The sequence below is a fragment of the Lucilia sericata genome, unplaced genomic scaffold, assembly GCF_015586225.1.
Source record: "Lucilia sericata isolate MDLA Ls3-8-SP2 unplaced genomic scaffold, ASM1558622v1 Contig000581F_arrow, whole genome shotgun sequence".
NCBI classification, from domain to species: domain Eukaryota; kingdom Metazoa; phylum Arthropoda; class Insecta; order Diptera; family Calliphoridae; genus Lucilia; species Lucilia sericata.
The window spans coordinates 99,446-121,498 of record NW_023994588.1 but is presented as its reverse complement, the minus strand read 5'-3'; the positions used below and the strand labels follow the sequence as shown (position 1 = coordinate 121,498).

Sequence of the window (22,053 nt, the reverse complement as noted above, 5' to 3'; positions counted from 1 at the left end):
GTTTAGGGCTTTGCTACTGTAAACAGTAATAAGGTATGAAAAACTACTAGTTAAGACAACAACCATAAGAAAAGGCTTGGGATGTTTTTATTGTGATTGAAATGTGGACAGGTTTGGGAAGTTAATAACGACCCGTAAAAATCACAATAATATAAAATACAGTAAAACCTCAAAAAGTAAAATTATTTTCAAGAGTAAAGTCTACCTATTACATATTTACTTATTGCGAACACTTTCATATTTAGAACTAAAATAGAACAGAACTAGACCTGAACAGCAGCTGAACTAGATCTAAACTAGAACTAAACTAGAACTGAACTAGAACTGAACTAGAACTGAACTAGAACTGAACTAGAACTGAACTAGAACTGAACTAGAACTGAACTAGAACTGAACTAGAACTGAACTAGAACTGAACTAGAACTGAACTAGAACTGAACTAGAACTGAACTAGAACTGAACTAGAACTGAACTAGAACTGAACTAGAACTGAACTAGAACTGAACTAGAACTGAACTAGAACTGAACTAGAACTGAACTAGAACTGAACTAGAACTGAACTAGAACTGAACTAGAACTGAACTAGAACTGAACTAGAACTGAACTAGAACTGAACTAGAACTGAACTAGAACTGAACTAGAACTGAACTAGAACTGAACTAGAACTGAACTAGAACTGAACTAGAACAGAACTGAACTAGAACTGAACTAGAACTGAACTAGAACTGAACTAGAACTGAACTAGAACTGAACTAGAACTGAACTAGAACTGAACTAGAACTGAACTAGGCCTGAACAAGACTGAAAGAAATGGGTAAAACAGATCACACAGAATCATCCCACCGATTTTCAATAGACAGAAGGAGGGATATAAATGGAGATCGTCTTAAAAATCTTATTGGGTGAACTTTTTCAAGGAGTTACCAAATGAATGTTAAATTGCTCTATTTAAGACGGATTACCTAATTTCTTAAACAACATTTTGTTACACATATGATATTAATATTGTGCAATCTATTTGCAATTATATCCAATTACAAAGTTACTCATTTAAACTTTTTTATTTTTATTTAGTTAAGATGAATAATTTATTAACGTTTAAAGTAGATCAACGGAACACCTTCATTCAACCATCCATTCAATCACACAATCAATCATCGTCATCTTTACACTACAAAACAAAACATTGTATGCTGTTGTGGTTATTTAAACAAAGCAAAAAACGTATTGAACAACAACAACAACAACAATGAAAAGATGACACTTTATGGTTATAATGGCTTTAAAGATGATATTGAATAACAATTATCTCAATACTACTCGTATTCGAATTCATTCATGCTGTACTTCAACGTTACACCAGAAACACACACAAAGCGCAAAACGCAACTTAATACTTGACAGCTCTTCATGTGTTTACGCTGCTGCTGTACAAGTGTTTTGTGGTAAACGCAACGATGAAAAAACAACAAGATGTAAAATTATGTAATAAATAAGTAACAACAACATTTAAGCGGCCTGTTTTTTGATAAAATTCACACATCAATTGCAAAAACAACTGTCAGAGTCACTCACTCAAATAGTCAAGCTGTCAGTCATTAATTTTGTGTGTGATATTGTTGACAAAATACACTCACACTTGCAATCAGTCAGCTAGCAAAGTCAGTGGCAAAATTATTAAAGCTTGAGTTTTTGTAGCGTGAAATACGGAAGTTTAATTGTTTAATTGTATCTTTTAATGTTGTAAATTTATAAACACATAAATGTAAGTGTGTGTTGCATACCCAGCAGTTTGGGGTCACTGTCCGAACTAGGAAAGTCAGCTGACCCTACACAAAGAACTGAGCTAGGACTGAACTAGAATTGAACTAGAACTGAACTAGAACTGAACTAGAACTGAACTAGAACTGAACTAGACTGACTAGAACTGAACTAGAACTGAACTAGAACTGAACTAGAACTGAACTAGAACTGAACTAGAAACTGAACTAGAACTGAACTAGAACTGAACTAGAAACTGAACTAGAACTGAACTAGAACTGAACTAGAACTGAACTAGAACTGAACTAGAACTGAACTAGAAATGAACTAGAACTGAACTAGAACTGAACTAGAACTGAACTGAACTAGAACTGAACTAGAACTGAACTAGAACTGAACTAGAACTGAACTAGAACTGAACTAGAACTGAACTAGAACTGAACTAGAACTGAACTAGAACTGAACTAGAACTGAACTAGAACTGAACTAGAACTGAACTAGAACTGAACTAGAACTGAACTAGAACTGAACTAGAACTGAACTAGAACTGAACTAGAACTGAACTAGAACTGAACTAGAACTGAACTAGAACTGAACTAGAACTGAACTAGAACTGAACTAGAACTGAACTAGAACTGAACTAGAACTGAACTAGAACTGAACTAGAACTGAACTAGAACTGAACTAGAACTGAACTAGAACTGAACTAGAACTGAACTAGAACTGAACTAGAACTGAACTAGAACTGAACTAGAACTGAACTAGAACTGAACTAGAACTGAACTAGAACTGAACTAGAACTGAACTAGAACTGAACTAGAACTGAACTAGAACTGAACTAGAACTGAACTAGAACTGAACTAGAACTGAACTAGAACTGAACTAGAACTGAACTAGAACTGAACTAGAACTGAACTAGAACTGAACTAGAACTGAACTAGAACTGAACTAGAACTTAACTAGAATTGAACTAGAACTAAACTACAGTCATCCGGCTGATTAAACAGTACTGGAAATCACTGTCTAGTTCTTGTTAGAATTACTGGATTAAAAGCATACTTTTTAACACCTCAAAAATCTGCAGGGCATATGACATTTTTTTTATAAATACCATTTGGTACATAATCAAGTGCATGTTATCATCAAATAATTCATTTGGGTAATTTTCTTAAATGTTTCTTTTTGTTTAAGTATTTATGTGTATGAAATTGATTTATTATTGTGAGTAAATGTTTAATTGAAATAATTACTTTTTTACAATTTATTTATTTGAGGTTAATCACTTATTTATTAAACATTATTCGTAATTTTGTTTTGAACCATAACATCAAAAATATAAAACATATTAAAAAAGTTTTTTTTTTGGCTTATTTCATTATATTTGTAAGGCATGATTTGGCATGTTTTATATAAAATTTGTTATTACATGTTTTGAAAATGTAGATGTATGTGTATTTTGACCTAAATATGTAATGCAAGTTTTGCCAAGTTTGTTTTTTTAAGATTTCCGTGATAATAAAGCCAAGGAGCTGGTGGTAAATTTAATTAAATATTGAGGAAGTTTAAATTGTTATTATGGGGTTTGCTGTTGTTTACATATTTTATTTAAATATTTAGTCAATTATTAGGAGAAAACTAATGGTTTATTTTATATATTTTTGAAATTTAATTACATAACTGGTCAACTTTTTCACGTGTTAGAAATTGAGATTTGTTTTAAATTTGGATGAAATGGTCTTCCCGAAGTCTATGATATAGAAGTCATGGAAGCATTGGTTCTATATGAGCTTGTCCATCTCATTTGCATCGTAGGTCACAGATGCAGATAATATTGGACCGTCATTCATTTGCTTTTAACAAACAACATATAAATTTTCTTTTAAATAGTCATAAATACCTCAGATATCATTACAACAAAATCTCTAAATGACAATGACATTTCAAAACCGAAGCTAATGTTTTATGTTTTGTTTCGCTATTCCATCATTATTAATGAACATAATTTAAAATGTCACACTAAATCACTCTACAGTAATTGTAGCACTGCCAATGAAAATGTCACAGAAACAAAAAACAACAACAATTGCACCTGATTCACTGAAGATGGACACAAAATCTACACTAAAACAAATTACAAAGAAACTAGAAAAACATACATTTAACAACAAGAAGACATTTGTAACAAATAACTATTATTTCGAAAGAAAGAAGAAAACTGCAAAAAAACAACAACTTTTTTTCAAACCAAAATAAATGCAATACAATGCTGAACAGAAAACAATTGCTGCAAGCAGCAAACAACAATAACAACAATGATAACAAGAAGCACACAAATGATAATGTTAACAATTTGTGGCAATAGCAAACAGTCTCTCAAATAAATGGAAGACAACAAGCTGCATGTTCCACAGTTAAAGCAACAAATAAACAAAATTTCTTGTCAATATCGATGTATACGAAAAAAAAAAAAAAACATTAACAACTACTGTAGCAGCAACAACATTAGTTGAAACAGCAGCAGCAACAAGAAAAATCTACTAAATTCAGCCATCAGCAAGAAAAACTGTAATAGAAAAACTCTTGTTGTTGTTTTTCTTAAATGACTGACTGAAAAATTTTTGGTTTTTTTGTTGTTTTTTTTTTCATTTTCAATTTCATTTATTACATGACCAAAATGAAAGTGAAAATAAAATATCAGCACAAGAAGATGTTGAAAAATTCCAACCAACAACTACAAAAAAGATCTACAAAAACGAAACAAGAAAAAAATGCAAACATCATTTATTATGTTGCCACAGTAAGAAAAGGTCGCAACATCAACAACTTACTACCCACAAGGTTATTGAGAGACAAAGAACCTTCCTTTTCTTGGTTTCGAACTTAATTAACGATAAATTCTCTCTTTATAAGAAATATTTGAAAAAATCTTCTTTTATAGAGAATTTTGGAATATTTCACTTTTCATTGAAAATTTTCGAGAAAATTCTCTTTTGATAGAAAATTTTCGGGAAAATACTCTTTTTATAGAAAATTCTCTTTTTATAAACAAATTTTCGAGAAAATTCTCTTTTTATTAAAAATTTTCGAGAAAATTCTCTTTTTTATAGAAAATTTTCGAGAAAAATCTCTTTTTTATAGAAAATTTTCGAGAAAATTCTCTTTTTTATAGAAAATTTTCGAGAAAAATCTCTTTTTTATAGAAAATTTTCGAGAAAATTCTCTTTTTATAGAAAATTTTCGAGCAAATTCTCTTTTTATAGAAAATTTTCGAGAAAATTCTCTTTTTATAGAACATTTTCGAGAAAATTCTCTTTTTTATAGAAAATTTTCGAGAAAATTTTCTTTTTTATAGAAAATTTTCGAGAAAATTCTCTTTTTATAGAAAATTTTCGAGAAATTTCTCTTTTTATAGAAAATTTTCGAGAAAATTCTCTTTTTTATAGAAAATTTTCGAGAAAATTCTCTTTTTTATAGAAAATTTGCGAGAAAATTCTCTTTTTTAAAGAAAATTTGCGAGAAAATTCTCTTTTTTATAGAAAATTTTCGAGAAAATTCTCTTTTTATAAAACATTATCTATAAATTTATTTTTTATAGAAAATTTTCCATAAAATTTTCTTTTTATATAAAATTTTTGAGAAAATTTATTTTTATTTAAATTTATAGAAAATTTATAGAAAAAGGAAATTCTCTGTTTTAGAGAAAATTTTTGTTAAAATTCTCTTTTTGATGAATTTATAAAAAATTTTCGAGAAAATTCTCTTTTATAGAACTAGAACTGAACTAGAACTGAACTAGAACTGAACTAGAACTGAACTAGAACTGAACTAGAACTGAACTAGAACTGAACTAGAACTGAACTAGAACTGAACTAGAACTGAACTAGAACTGAACTAGAACTGAACTAGAACTGAACTAGAACTGAACTAGAACTGAACTAGAACTGACTACTAGAACTGAACTAGAACTGAACTAGAACTGAACTAGAACTGAACTAGAACTGAACTAGAACTGAACTAGAACTGAACTAGAACTGAACTAGAACTGAACTGAACTGAATTTTGGAGCAAATTTTCTTTTATAGTAGATTTTCGAGAAAATTCTCTTTTTATAGAAAATTTTCGAGAAAATTCTCTTTTTTATAGAAAATTTTCGAGAAAATTCTCTTTTTTATAGAAAATTTTCGAGAAAATTCTCTTTTTTATAGAAAATTTTCGAGAAAATTCTCTTTTTTATTGAAAATTTTCGAGAAAATTCTCTTTTTATAGAAAATTTTCGAGAAAATTCTCTTTTTTATAGAAAATTTTCGAGAAAATTCTCTTTTTTATAGAAAATTTTCGAGAAAATTCTCTTTTTTATAGAAAATTTTCGAGAAAATTCTCTTTTTTATAGAAAATTTTCGAGAAAATTCTCTTTTTATAGAAAATTCTCTTTTTTATAGAAAATTTTCGAGAATATTATCTTATTTGTAGAAAATTTTCGAGAATATTATCTTCTTTATAGAAAATTTTCGAGAAAATTCTCTTTTTATAGAAAAATTTTGGAGACAATTCTCTTTTTATAGAAATTTTTGGAGACAATTCTCTTTTTATAGAAAAATTTCGAGAAAATTCTTTTTATACAACATTTTCGAGAAAATTCTCTTTTTTATAGAAATTTTTCGAGAAGATTCTCTTTTTTATAGAAAATTTTCGAGAAAATTCTATTTTTTTTATAAAAAATTTTCGAGAAAATTCCCTTTTTTATAAAAAATTTTCGAGAAAATTCCCTTTTTTACAAAAAATTTTCGAGAAAATTCCCTTTTTTATGGAAAATTTTCGAGAAAATTCCCTTTTTTATGGAAAATTTTCGAGAAAGTTCCCTTTTTGATGGAAAATTTTCGAGAAAATTCCCTTTTTTATGGAAAATTTTCGAGAAAATTCTCTTTTTATAGAAAATATACGAGAACTTTTTTCTTGTAGAAAATTTTCCAGAAAATTCTTTTTTTATAGAAAATTTTCCAGAAAATTCTTTTTTTTTATAGAAATTTTTTGAGAAAGTTCTCTTTTTTGATAGAAAATTTTCGATAAGATTCTCTTGTTATAGAAAATTTTCGAGAAAATTCTCTTTTTATAGAAAAATTCGAGAAAATTCTCCTTTTTATAGAAAATTTTCAAGAAAGAAAATTTTAAATTTTTAAAGAACATTTTCAAAATTCGGAAAATTTAACTTTTTACAGAAAATTTTACAAAAATTTCTCTTTTTCTACTTTATCCCCACTGGCTCCTATTTTATCTATTTCTTCTACTCTGCCTTTCTTCATACTCTTCTTCCAAGATAAAGAATATCTCTCTTTCTTCCAATATAAGAAAAGAAGTACCGTACTAGTCCTCGGAAACTGTCGGGAGTTGCAGGATGACTTAATATTATGGAGTGTGCAAGTATGGGTGTTTTATTATTGTTGTTGCATTGTGAAGAACATTTGCACTTTTATACATAATGTGATTTAAGTCGAAAAATTTTCTCATTTTTGTAGGGCGGCAAATAGAATTTACGCTTGAACGTAAGTAACTTTAAGACTCTACCAGATAAAATTCTTTTGTTTACGTGTAAAGTGAACTTTATGCTCAAGCTTTGCAGTTAAAAGTATGCTACTGCAAAGGAAATGTTTCGATCTGTTTTAAACTGGAAAAATTTAATAAAATTTTTAGAAATCAGAATATTATCTTCAGTTTGGCATAATCATCAATTGGAAAGTGTATTTGTATATTTTAGTTCCTTATTACTGAGATTCACAATGAGGTGTGTTTTAAATCCTACATTGCCAGTTATTGTTCATTTTTTTCTCGCCCTTAAGTTAAAGTAAAAATTTACACAAGTATGTCTCTTATAAAATTCTTCAGGTCTTTCTTATTTATTATTTTTTTTTTCAACTTCTGACAAAAAAATAGTTTATCTCAACGTGTTTCTCTCTTCATTGTCAATTTTGTGCATAAAGTGTTTGTGGTACTGGGAGCAATGTATATAGACACTCATGCAACAGCAGCATAAATGCATTTTAATTTAAAAATTTTCTTGTTGAATGCATACGAAAAAAAAAAAAAAAATAACATTTTAAATATGCAAAACTGAATTTCTGTAACAAGATTTTCTTTATGATGACGTGGCTGCAAGTAAAATATAACTTAAAGCCTTTTAAGACATGATTCATTTCTTTAAAGTAGATTTAATTTTATATTTCATTTTTTTTAATATGACTTTAAGTAGTTGAATAGTGTATGATTAACGCTTTAATAAAGATATTTAGTGCAATAATTTATACTGAAAGTTGCAAGCATTCGCAGTAGTTCATACAAGTATGACCCCTGAGGACAATGTCTGAGCAGCATATTATTTAAATTTATGGCATTAGTAATTTTTTTTCACTTTAGCTAAGTTGTAATAAATAGATCAAAAGTAGTTATAAGTGATTTATGTATATGATTATGGTTAGTTATTTAAACATTTTTTCACGGTTGAATTAATAAAGACTTTCTCAAACACTTTATTACAATTAAAGCTTAAACAAAGTCATTCATTGCTTTTTCATTAAGTTATTATGGGAACATTTTTAATATTCAAAATTTGCATTATTCAAATTTAAATTAAATTTCAATGCCTTTACACTCTGCCTTACTGAAAAGCTCAGAACTCAATAAATGTCAATAACCTTTGCCATCATAATATTTATATTCCCAAATTAATCGCTATCAACTTTGCTCTATTACCAAATTTCTCAACAAATGTCCACTAAAAGGAAACAAAGATGATCTTCAGTTAATATAAAATGTATAAAAAAACCCAAACAATCCTACACTCTCACGTAAACCATCCAACACTGTAATGAAAAAAAAAACTCACTAAAAGGTGAAACAACATTTAGCCATCCACTCAATAATCAGCGACATGTGCTTGATATGAAAATAAAGAAAAAACATTTCAGGCAGCCAAATTTATTCAATAACAAACTAAAAACCACAAAAATACTTACACTTTCATGTGATTCAAGACACGAACGATTGTGGCTAAAAGAAATGTACAGCAATGAGAGTTGCATGCAAAGTAACCGCAATTTTTAAATGCAGCGATAGAAAGGAATTAATTCTTTTCTTTTCAGTATCTGAAGACTGAAATTTTCTATAAAAAGAGAATATTCACGAAAATTTCCATGAAAATAGAAATTTCTATAAAAAAGAGAATTTTGTCGAACATGTTTTCTATAAAGAGAGAATTTTCTCGAAAATTTTTTCAAAAAGAGAAATTTCTAGAAAATTTATTATAAAAAGAGAAATTTCTCGAAATTTTTTTAAAAAAGAGATTTTTTTTAAATTCCATAAAAATGGAATTTTCAATAAAATTGGAATTTTCATGAACAATTTCTATAAAAATGAGAATTTTCATAATAATTTTCTATAAAAATGTGAATTTTCATGAACTTTTTCTATAAAGAGATTTTTTTTCGAAAATTTTTTATAAAAAGGGAATTTTATGCAAAATTTTTTATAAAATTTGGAGTTTTCTATAGAAAATAGAATTTTCTTGAAAATTTTCTAAATAATAGAATTTTGTATTAAAATAGAATTTTCTATAAAAATAGAATTTTCTCGAAAATTTTCTATAAAATAGAATTTTTTCGATTTTTTTTTTAAAAGAGGATTTTCTGGAAAATTTTCTATAAAATGAGGATTTCTATAAAAAGTGAATTTTGTCGAAAATTTTTTTCTAAAAATTTTCTACTAAAAGATAATTTTTTCGAAAAATTTCTATAACAATAGAGTTTGCGCAACAATTTTTTACAAGAAGAGAATTTTCCCGAAAATAAGAAGAGAATATTCCCGCAAAATTTTCTATAAGAAGAGAATATTCCCGCAAAATTTTCTATAAAAAATAGAATATTTCCGCAACGTTTTCTTTAAAAAAGGGAATTTTCACGAAAAATTTCTATAAAAAGAGAATTTTCCCGAAAAATTTATATAGAAAAGAGAATTTTCCCGAAAAGTTTCTATAGAAAAGAGAATTTTACCGAAAAGTTTCTATAGAAAAGAGAATTTTCTCGAAAATTTTCTATACAAAAGAGAATTGTCTCCAAAAATTTTCTATAAAAAGAGAATTGTCTCCAAAATTTTTCTATAAAAAGAGAATTTTCTCCAAAAATTTTCTATAAAAAGAGAATTTTCTCCAAAAATTTTCTATAAAAAGAGAATTTTCTCCAAAAATTTTCTATAAAAAGAGAATTTTCTCCAAAAATTTTCTATAAAAAGAGAATTTTCTCCAAAAATTTTCTATAAAAAGAGAATTTTCTCCAAAAATTTTCTATAAAAAGAGAATTTTCTCCAAAAATTTTCTATAAAAAGAGAATTTTCTCCAAAAATTTTCTATAAAAAGAGAATTTTCTCGAAAATTTTCTATATAAAAGAGAATTTTCCCGAAAATTTTCTATAGAAAAGAGAATTTTCCCGAAAATTTTCTATAGAAAAGAGAATTTTCCCGAAAATTTTCTATAGAAAAGAGAATTTTCCCGAAAATTTTCTATAGAAAAGAGAATTTTCCCGAAAATTTTCTATAGAAAAGAGAATTTTCCCGAAAATTTTCTATAGAAAAGAGAATTTTCCCGAAAATTTTCTATAAAATAGAGAATTTTCCCGAAAATTTGCTATAAAAAAGAGAATTTTCCCAAAAATTTTCTATAAAAAGAGAATTTTCCCAAAAATTTTCTATAAAAAGAGAATTTCCCCAAAAATTTTCTATAAAAAGAGAGTTTTCCTGAAAATTTTCTATAAAAAGAGAATTTTCCCGAAAATTTTTTATGAAAATTTTCATAAAATTTACTGAAAATTTTCTATAAAAAAGAGAATTTTCGAAAAAAATTTTTATAAAAAAGAAAATTTTTTAAAATAATAAAATAACAAAAATAGATTTTTTTTCGAAAATTTTCTATAAAAGGAAAATTTTCTTAAACTTTTCCTTTAAAGGAGAATTTTTCGAATATTAAATATAATTTTTTGAAAATGTTCATATTACATCATCAAAATATGCCACAGTTCTCCGATGAGCTGATTCTCTTTCTTGTGAGAATAATTTTCTTTTGTAGAAAATTTTATAAAAGTTTTCGTTGTAGAAATTTTGCGATACAGTTCATAGAATTAATTTATTTACAACCCTGCTTTATAGCAGCGTTAATAATTATTGCCATTACTGTTGATATTTAACTTGGTGGTTAATATTATTGTTATTATAGCAGATGATGACGATCATCATCAGTACAACAACCACTTATAATATCAACAACAACAACAATAACAAAATCAGCAGCAACAATAACATCAACATTTTAGCATTACCCATTCATTATTGAGCAGGCGCCTATGCTAAGAAAAACGGTATACACGACGATGATGGCAAACGACAATCGTAGCAGCAATCAAATAAAAGACGACGATTCAACAATGAATCGGTAAAAAAGAAGAACAAGAGGAGGAATAAAGAAACAAAAAAAAAAAAAAAAAAAAAACAGTTTCAATTTCATTTTTAAACAAATGTTTGCCGCTAAACAGAGTTTAATATACAAAAAACGTTCAAAGCCAACGGTACGGGACTGTTTATTAAAAACACTCGACTATAAAATAGTGTTTAATAAAAAAAATAAATTTAAATAAAATAAAAAAATATAAATAGTGGATTTTGTAATTAAAAAAATATTTATAAATTTATAATTTTTAATAAAAAATAAAAAAATTTAAGAAAAATATTAAAATTTTTGAACAAATTATTGAAAAATTAAATTTGTAAAAAATGTTAAAAATACTGTGCACCGTGTTACTCGTTTTGTCATCCTCTATTCTACTAGTCGCATGTCGCAGTTATAATAACGGTTTAATATTCTATAATTTAGAAAATCATAACACTTACCTACCACCCACTATATCGGTATCGCGCGGACGAGGTCTAGCCAAATTCAAATATTCAGCACGCGGCTCCATTTGGTCTACATTTGGGAAACCCTGTGATTGTGAGGGCCCCTTATGCGGCTGTTGTGTTGGCATCAAAGTAAAACAATATAATTTTGATCAGAAAAGTACGTGATACAAATACAAGTCAGAGTATATCGTCTGCAATTCAACAAAAATCAATTCAGTTGATTTCATTTCATTTAATTTCTTTTTTTTTTCACAAAACACTTTAAATCAAATTAAATATTTAACACAGTAAACGATTTCTGCCAATCTGCAAGAAAACAAAAGAAATGAAATGAAAAAAAGAAAATTCAAAAAACAAAAACTTAAGTATTTAATTGAATATTTTGGTCATGATATAGTTTTGTTATTTTATTAAATCTGTTTCTGAAGAAGTGTATTCGTTTTTGTTTTGTGGCTGCAAATGTGTGTGAATTTGTTTTGTAGATGAATATTTAAATTTTTTTGTTTGCTTCTGTTGTTATTCAATTATTTTGGTGAAATTGTTAAATGCATTAATTACAAAAAATAAATTTATGTATTTTTTTCTTTTTGTTGTACAACTGTTGCATTGTTTTCACTTTCAGCCAAATGTCGACATTTAGTGAAAAAAAATATTTAAAATCATTTTATATTGTGGGAGAAAAGGTGGTGACTATTTCGCAATATTGTAACAATGCAAATTAACTGATTAAATAAGAGGAATTGTTTGGTAAACAGATTTTGGTGAACTAAGTTATGGAAATAAACTGAAACATCATTAAGCTTCTGAATAAAATCGAAATCTAAGTAGCTCTACAAAAATAGCTAAAATAAAGGAAAAGTAATCGGAATTTGCATACTTTTTCTGCAGGAAAAGTAGTCACAATTTTCCTACAGAAAAGTAGTCAGATTCTGACTATCTTTTCCCTTAGAAAGTTGTCAGATACTGACTATCTTTTCCTATAAAAAAGTAGTCAGATTCTGACTGTCTTTTCTCTTAGAAAACTTGTCAGATTCAGACTATCTTCTCCTATAGAAATGTAGTCAGATTCTGACTATCTTTTCCTATAGAAAAATTGTCAGATTCTGACTATATTTCCCTACAGAAAAGTAGTCAGATTCTGACTATCATTTCATGTAGAAAAGTTGTAAGATTCTGACTATCTTTTCCTATAGAAAAGTAAAAAACTTGTTAGTTTCTGACTATCTTTTCCTATAAAAAACTTGTCAGATTCTTACTATCTGTTCTTATAGAAAAGTAGTCAGATTCTGACTGTTTTTTCTCTTAGAAAACTTGTCAGATTCAGACTATCTTCTCCTATAGAAATGTAGTCAGATTCTGACTATCTTTTCCTATAGAAGAGTAGTCAGATTCTGACTATCTTTTTCTATAGAAAACTTGTCAGATTTTGACTATCTTTTCCCATAGAAAAGTAGTCAGATTTTACCTAGCTTTTCCTTTAGAAAACGTGCCAGATTCTGGCTATCTTTTCGAATAGAAAAGTAGTCAGATTCTGACTATCTTTTCCTATAGAAAACTTGTCAGATTCTGACTATCTTTTCCCATAGAAAAGTTGTCAGACTCTGACTATCTTTTCCTATAGAAAACTTGTCAGATTCTGACTACCTTTTCCTATAAAAATCTTGTCAGATTCTGACTATTTTTTCCTGTATAAAATTTGTCAGATTCTGACTAACTTTTCTTATAGAAAAGTAGACAGATTCTGACAATTTTTTTCCAATAGAAAACTTGTCAGATTCTGATTATATTTTTCTATAGAAAACTTGTCATATTCTGACTATCTCTTCCTATAGAAAAGTAGTCAGATTCTGACTATCTTTTCATATAGAAAACTTGTCAGATTCTAACTATCTTTTCCAAAAGAAAAGTAGTCAGATTCTGACTATCTTTTCCTATAGAAGAGTAGTTAAATTCTGACTATCTTTTCCTATAGAAATTTTGTCAGATTCCGACTAACTTTTCCTATTGAAAAGTAGTTAGATTCTGACTATCTTTTCCCATAGAAAAGTTGTCAGATTCTGACTATCTTTTCCCATAGAAAAGTTGTCAGATTCTGACTATCTTTTTCTATAGAAAAGTTGTCAGATTCTATCTTCTTTTATAGAAAAGTAGTCAGATTCTGACTATCTTTTTCGATAGAAAAGCAGTCAAATTCTGACTATCTTTTGCTATAGAAAAGTAGTCAGATTTTGACTATCTTTTCCTACAGAAACGTAGTCAGATTCTGACTATCTTTTCCTACAGAAACGTAGTCAGATTCTGACTATCTTTTCCCACAGAAACGTAGTCAGATTCTGACTATCTTTTCCTACAGAAAAGTAGTCAGATTCTGACTATGTCTTCATACAGAAAAGTGGTCAGATTCTGACTATCTCTTCCTACAGAAAAGTAGACAGATTCTGGCCATCTTTTCCTATGGAAAAGTAGTCAGATTTTGACTATCTTTTCCTATAGAAAAGTAGTCAGATTCTGACTATTTTTTCCTGTAGAAAAGTAGTCATATACTGACTATCTCTTCCTATAGAAAAGTAGTCAGATTCTGACTATCTCTTCCTATAGAAAAGTAGTCAGATTCTGACTATATTTTCCTATAGAAAACTTATCAGATCCTGACTACCTTTCCTATAGAAAAGTAGTCAAATTCTGACTATCTCTTCCTATAGAAAAGTAGTCAGATTCTGACTATATTTTCCTATAGAAAACTTATCAGATTCTGACTATCTTTTCCTATAGAAAGGTAATCAGATTCTGACTATCTTCTCCTACAGAAAACTTGTCAGATTCTGAGTATCTTTTCTTATAGAAAATTTGTCAGATTTTGACTATCTTTTCCTATAGAAAACTTGTCAGATTCTGACTATCTTCTCCTACAGAAAACTTGTCAGATTCTGAATATCTTCTCCTACAGAAAACTTGTCAGATTCTGAGTATCTTTTCCTATAGAAAAGTTGTCAGATTCTGACTATCTTTTCCTATAGAAAAGTTATGATTCTGACTATCTTTTCCTATAGAAAAGTTGTGAGATTCTGACTATATTTTGCTATGGAAAAGTTGTCAGATTCTGACTATCTTTTCCTATAGAAAAGTTGTCAGATTCTGACTATCTTTTCCTATAGAAAAGTTGTCAGATTCTGACTATCTTTTCCTATAGAATAAGTGACTATATTTTCCTATAGAAAAAGTAGTCGGATCTTTAGGAAAAGTGGTCAGAATTTTGATAATTTTGTATAAGATTTTTTTTATCTTTTCTACATATTCACCAATAATGTTGGTATAACAACATGTTTTTATTAAGATAAAATTTTCCAATATAACACCCAATAAATAAGAAAACTTACTTATGTTTATTTTCATTTTAAAATAAGCCCCCTTTTTCTCACTTAAAGCACATTAAATTAACACCTCATTAGCATATAAATAAATTTTCATATCGCTCAATTACTATTATTAACATAAATATATATCAGCTGCAGTAAAAAGAAGTTTATACACGCAACTACAATGTAGTAAAACTCTTTTGTTTGTTGTGAAAAAATGGAAAAAAAATAATCTGCTGAATACTTTTAATATTTGCATTGTCTTATTGTTGCAGAAAATAAAGTATGTTTGTTTTTCAGCTACAAAATACATATTCGCATGTGATATAAAATTTACATGATTAAGAAAATATATATGTAAATAAATATGCAAAATGTATTTAATATATAAACAATATGATAAAGGTTTTCACAATACAATAACAGAGCAATGAATAAATGCAACTGGTAAAAAAAAAGAAAAACAATTTATTTTCAATGGAAAATGTCATACAAACTGATGTCTCCACTTAATTTTAAATAATTTTACTGTATGCAATTTATTTTAATTAAAATAATTTTAAAAATTCATTACAATTAATTGCAGTTTTTCTTTATATTAAAGATAGTATGAGCAACCACCCACATTGCTGCAAATTCTTTTACTTGTATGTGGCAGGCATATTTTCACTTGTATGTACTTATATGTTAATGACATTTACAATTGTCACATTGATCTAATGAATAATGAATTTTGGTTACAAAAGAGATTGTACAAATAGCTACGCCCTTTTCATGTTGTTTGTAATGACAGATATAATAATTATTGTTATGTATTTACTTAAATATTGTTTAATTTTCAATGGTTATTTATCAGATCATACTATAGTTGTAAATCATGTTTAATATTAAGCTAAATACATACAAATGACCTTGACAATGATGTTGTAGATTAAAATGAAATACTGTCTACTATATAACAATTACTGCTGACAATTGCATTTGAAAAGCCAACGCATCATCACATAATATTTCGTGTCGTTACACATGACCAAAGTTAAATTGCTGTTGACCGAAATGGCAATTTAGGAGGAAATTTATTTTATTTAAATACAAATGATGATTTATTTGGTATTCAACAAATTTAAATAGTTTAAATGGTCATGGTAAATTTTTTTAGAATTTGGAAAATTAACAAAAATTTCGATGGGGGAAATGCACAACAATTCATTATATAGTATGTACTTATGTACATAATTATATAATCAACAACACTCAGGGGATATCCAATAAATGCAATGAAACCTGTTGATACCAAGTAAAGAAGTAAGATGGAGTAATGTTTGTGGATGTTCTTGAAAGATTAATATTCCTTATATTCGATCAGTGTCTGTACCAAATAAGATCTACATGAGAGCCTAGTATTAGTTAATTCTACTATAAGATCTTTAAGAATCCATGCGTTAGATGTAGGTTGGATAAAGTAAAAGAGAGGCCATGAAGAAAATTTTATAATCCTCTTTCTAATGAATCAATGGAATGATCCCTTAGTATCCTATTGAAATTATACCAGCTTCAACAACATCCATTCATACGTAGATAAGATAATTAGGAGTTCTTAACTCATTTGTGAGTCAATAAGCAAAATTTAGTTTAAAGAGCATTAACATGCTTTAGTAGGACCCATAAGTTTAGAATCATAAGGTCGTTATAAATATACGATCTTTAAGGATCTTTAAGTCGAAAGATATACATATAAGTTGTATATGTATGTATATCAGAATATAATTATCCTTTCCATAAGAAAAGTTATCAGAATCTGAATATCAGATCGCGATAAGTATGAGATCTTTAAGAATCTTGTAATCGACGTATATTCTATCCATATAGACGTATATTCTATCCATATAGAGATGTGATAATGTGAGTTCTTAAGTCGTTTATGAGTCCATACGTAACATTAAATATTAAAAGCATTAAGAGAGAAATTGACTAAATCCCAATCCCAGAGAGTTACAAATGTGTTAGTTTTGTTTACATCCAGACAATATCCTTGTCTCCTTAAAGTTCAAAAAGATTATATGTAATCTTATAAATAGAGAGAGAGAGAATGACTCAACCCTAATCCCAGAGGGTATCAAATGTATTTGTTTTGTTTAAATCCAGACAATACCAGTGCTCCTTAAAGTTCAAAAAGATTTAATGTAAGAACAAAGAGGGAAGCATCCCTAGCTGAAAACCTCTGTGGTGGAAAACTTTTTCCTAAAGCCTTCTGCAGCTATTTTCCACAAGCCTTTTCAATGTCAGTAAGAGTCTGAGAAAGCACCGAAAGCTATTCAATCCACTAACATTAGCGTGATCCTCGTGAAAGCCACTTGGGGTCAGATAATGAGGCGATTTCTATTCAATTATGGCTCATCCCCGAAGCATGTTGCCTTGATGAACTTTTCCGGTAAAAAGTCTCTAATCTGGTGGTGTCTAATTTCTCTTCGGCCATTTTGATCTGGGGTCGAACCGAAGAGCCATATAACCTATTACCACCGGAACCGGTGGCCCAAGTGGCAGAGTTTCGGACTTCGTCTTGTGTCATATTTGGAGATGTCCCTTCGATGTGCTATGGGCTATGGCTATACCCAAAACGCGAAAGAGAATGCTAATCCAACATTCTCTTTCGCGTTTTGACCGATAAAAGCCGAAATTTATATCTCGGGATAAGTAGGGAGTGACTATGTAGCTGAACGTGGGGAATGATTTGGTGTTAAGTGAATAACATAAAGGATGAATGAAGGGGTGTAGGGTCCTAGTACAATGAAAAAGTCGAATAAATGAGAAGTGTGTTGGATTCCCTTTCCTTGCCTGGGTATGAGAGTAAGACACAAAAAGAGACGGTGCAGAGTTCTTTCTAGTTTACCCTTTGTTTGCAAAAGTACCTCTGTGAAATAGGCCATTTGGAAGATGTTCACGTAAAGCACTCTACATCTATTCAATTAAAACATGATATGATCGATTCTACATTATATAGATTGATTTTGAAGTATTCCTACTAGAAATTTGTGTTCAGGGCTTCATGATATATTCTTAGAAATTTTGTGTATTGCTCTTTTGTTCTAATAGGTTAATTTCTCTTATAAATATGTACTTGCACTCTTCTTGACTGAAAGTCGGGAATTCCTAACATAATATTTTGCAATATTTCTTAGATCTTTTCTAAAACCGTCTAATTATTATTTTCTTTTTCAAATTTCAGTGTGTGCCAATGTCTCGTATGTTCGCCCCAAAGACGAAATCCAAATGGAAGTTTTTCTCAATGATACTGCCACAGCAAAATATGGTATTGCGGCACGTAATCCCTCACCCCTGTGTGTACCCATTATGATGGGTATACCCATGTCAATGTGTGTACAAATGTCTAACATAGCAGTGCAGGGTGATAATCTCAATATGTGCATGGATTTCCTGGTGCGTCTAGCCTCAACACAACTCTTTGAAATGCACTTTCAATGTATGAAAGTTGGTTTACAGGGAGCTAGTTGGGTGGGTCCAGACGGACAACCGGTAATACCGGCAAGTGAAAGTAAAATTAAAGATCGTGGCAGTAATGAATCGGAAGAGTATTATGATGAAAGTGAAGCTGAAGAAGAAAATGAAATAATATCAAAAGAAAAGGAAGAGCAAAAGGAAAGTGTAGCAATGCATATGAAGGAAGAGGATTTAAATAAAGCCGAAGAGGAAATGGATGATAGTGATATAAGAGATAAGATTATGGATATAGTTAAAGAACAGGAAAAAGAAGAGGAGGAAATTAAAGAAAGCTCTGAATTGATGAAGGACAATGAAATAGAAAGTTTAAGTCCGATGCAAGATCATAGCAAAGTTGAGGAAATTGTAACAAATATAATGGAGAGTATAAATGAAGGCAAGGGCTCAGCAGAGTCGGATAAGTATATAACAATGCCAATAGTGGTAGAAAATGTTCAGCCAAGTGAAATTTCTAATATGGAAAGTGCTCAGGAATCCAATGTTTTAAGTGACCCGCTGTCTTTAGAAGCTGAAGAGAGTAATATGGAGAGCATAATGGAAACAAATGCTTTAGTAGAGGAAGATTTTCAAATTAATTCACCGAATAACAATGAAGAGAATAAGAAAGAATCTCATGAGATGACAGATAAACCATTAGAAAAAGAATCAGATTCATTAAAACTGGAGATAAATGATTTAAAAGATTCTACAGTAAATGTTATGGAAATGGAAGAAAGTAATGAAATTATTAAAGACAATGAAAGTTTACAAGATTTGCCTAATACGACTATGAAAGCTGAGTTACATTTGGAGGATTTGTTTGAAAATTCTCAAGAGAAAGACATGCAAATTGAAAACAATGTTGAGCAACCAGAAAAAGACATGAAAGAAACGAACATGCAGTTTGAGCAAAATATTGTTAAAGAAACAAACATGGAAATGCTAGAAGATACTACAGAACCTATGTCCAATGATTATGAAACGGGTAAAATTGAAAAATTTGAAATGTTAATCAATAATGAGGGTGCCGAAGACACAACAGAAATAAGTCAAATTGCTAATGAGCAAAACAACTTTTTGGAAAATCTCCAGCAACCCATGGAAACAAGTACTGAACGTTTGATGGCAGCTAATTTAAAACCAACAATGCCACAGATAGCAGCAACTACAAGTGAAACTGATAGTATCGATAGCATAGATAATACTTTAACAACTGCCACAATTATGACCACAACAACAACAACAACTACTACTACGGCAACAGCAACAAAAAAACCAACTGCAACAGATAAAAACTCAGCTGTGGCAGTAACATTTATAGAAAATACTGATGATGATGAGGATAAAACTAACAACAAAGCTGAAGAAGACGACGATGACGAAGACGACAACGATGGTGATAATAGTCAGGAAAATGACAGTGATTATGATGATGAAGAAGAAAGCGAAGAGTCTGAAGATGAAACAACAGAGAAAGGAATACAAACTAATGATGCCATCACCAGCAACATTGTTATGCCAACTACAGCCGCTTTAAACCATAAAGAATCCTCAATAACACAAAAACTACCAAATGCTTACAGCAGCAATGAATCCAACTCTAATGATGAAACAAATGAAAATACCAAAGATGAATTTGAGGCTGTAGAAGAGCAGGAGGAAGAAATTGCAGATGATGTCGAGACAGAATCTAATGAACAAAGCGAAAACGAAAACGATGCTGAGGAGGAATACGATGATGAATATGAAGATTATGAAACTACAACAGTAGCTGTAAGTGATACCAAAATTAATAGTGCTAATGACACATGTTGCAAATCTGCAACACCAGCTGGCGTCATAAATGACATGCAAGCAGCAGTCACCACAAATGAGCAGCTAAATGACAATACTAATACTGCCGTCAAGCCACAAACTAATACTGTTGCAACAAATAATAATAATTTACAATTTGTAAGCCATGACAATACCATACCTATTAGTAATAGCGACAGTAATATGTTAAATGTTGAATCAACTACAAATAAAATGTCACAAATCACTATTAACCCAGCTGCAGCCACTATTGCAGTGTCTTCAACCACTACCACTAGTAGTAATAGTAATAATGCATTGCCCCTACCGTTGGCTCGTAAATTATATGCACATCATCACCAGCAACAACTACAACAACAACAACAGCAGCATCATCATCATCACTATCAGCAATATCATCGTCATAGTCGTCAGCAACGTCAGCATTATGTTTAAAACCCTCAATGCAGTATATTTATATGTGTGTGTGTTGCATATTCATTGAAAAACATTATTCATTTAGTTTATTGATGTCAACACCCCATTTGACTTTTCATCTGCAACATGCAGTTTTCCAGCAATTGTATATAAAATCTTATATTCTTATGTTGGGGTTTAAAAGAGCAATGATTTTATGTGGATGTATATAATTAGAAACAAAAAGGGAAACTTTAAAACCTAAAGGTGTGCTTCCCAACTTGGACAATTGGCATCACTGCCCTCTTGAGACAATTTATGGTTTATTTTAGCTAAAAAATTAGTTATGCATAATTTCCTCCACTTCTAATTACTTCTCCATTGCTGTATTTTCTTTTACAATTCATTTACTTTCTTCTCTTTATCTAAATTATTAATATTATTTTGTATAAGTTTTATACATTGATAAATGTTTATGTATTTGTGTAATTATTTATATTTATTACTTTGCCAACTAATGGTCTTAATTTATTTGTTAATTTGTTATTTATTGAAATTGATCTTATTGTTTATATTTATTACTCTTATTTGTTATACTTTTATTTATTTAAACAACAATCTAGGTTAAATATTTATGTAAACATATTGTAATTTAAATTTATTTATTATTTAAATTATTTATTAAAATATTGAAAACAATATCTTTTAATTATTTTCAAGAAGTGTATAAGATCAAGGTAAGTAAGTCAATTAAATTTTAATAATATTTTAAAATTTTTAAAAAATAAACTTTAAATTTACTAAGCGATAACGGCGAAAAGTACTATCATTAATCCTAATACTTATCAATATAAAAAGTTTTCAGTTTGTGTTTACTTTTCCTGTAGAAGACGTTCTCAGACTCGCACTACATTTCCTTCAGAAAACATAGCGATTTTGACTAGAAAAATTATTTCAGAAAAACTACTCCGATTCTAGCCACTTCCCCAATGAAAGAGTAATCTGATTCTATTCACTTTCCCTAGAGAAAAACTACACAGTTACTGACTACTTATACACTAATCATAGGTATTTTATAAAAAATAAACTTAGATTCTCATAGAAAAAGTACCTACCGAAAAAGTACTCTGACTATGATTACAATATGACATGAAAAACTATGTCTTATTGTGACCACTTTTCTATAGAAAAAATACTCAGATTCTTACCACTTTTCCAGTAGAAAAGAATTCAGATTCTAACCACTTTTGCTTTACAAAGTGCTCTGATTATGACTACTTTTTCTGAAAAAAG

The 22,053-nt window shown here is 29.0% G+C and overlaps 2 protein-coding genes across 2 annotated transcripts in view; one reads left to right on the top strand and one right to left on the bottom strand.

Annotated features, from left to right (window-relative positions):
- LOC119606407 (tyramine beta-hydroxylase) overlaps positions 1–11,797 on the bottom strand; it is a 127,626-nt gene extending 115,829 nt beyond the window's left edge. The window contains exon 1 of the mRNA XM_037959915.1: positions 11,687–11,797. The gene's annotated coding sequence lies outside the window, so the exon portion shown is untranslated. The remainder of the gene's footprint in view (positions 1–11,686) is intronic.
- On the top strand, positions 11,364–21,267 carry LOC119606406 (myb-like protein X). The gene is made up of 2 exons (XM_037959910.1): positions 11,364–11,852; positions 18,278–21,267. The coding sequence occupies exons 1-2, from the start codon at positions 11,570–11,572 to the stop codon at positions 20,797–20,799; spliced, it is 2,805 nt and encodes a 934-aa protein (XP_037815838.1). The 5' UTR covers positions 11,364–11,569; the 3' UTR covers positions 20,800–21,267.
- Positions 21,268–22,053: the final 786 nt, after the last annotated feature.

Excerpts from the sequence above, each read along its gene's own strand:
- LOC119606406 (XM_037959910.1), top strand. The coding sequence starts at position 11,570 with ATGTTAAAAATACTGTGCACCGTGTTACTCGTTTTGTCATCCTCTATT. Across the intron at positions 11,853-18,277 it reads ATATAATTTTGATCAGAAAA|TGTGTGCCAATGTCTCGTAT; the intron begins GTACGTGATACA and ends TTCAAATTTCAG.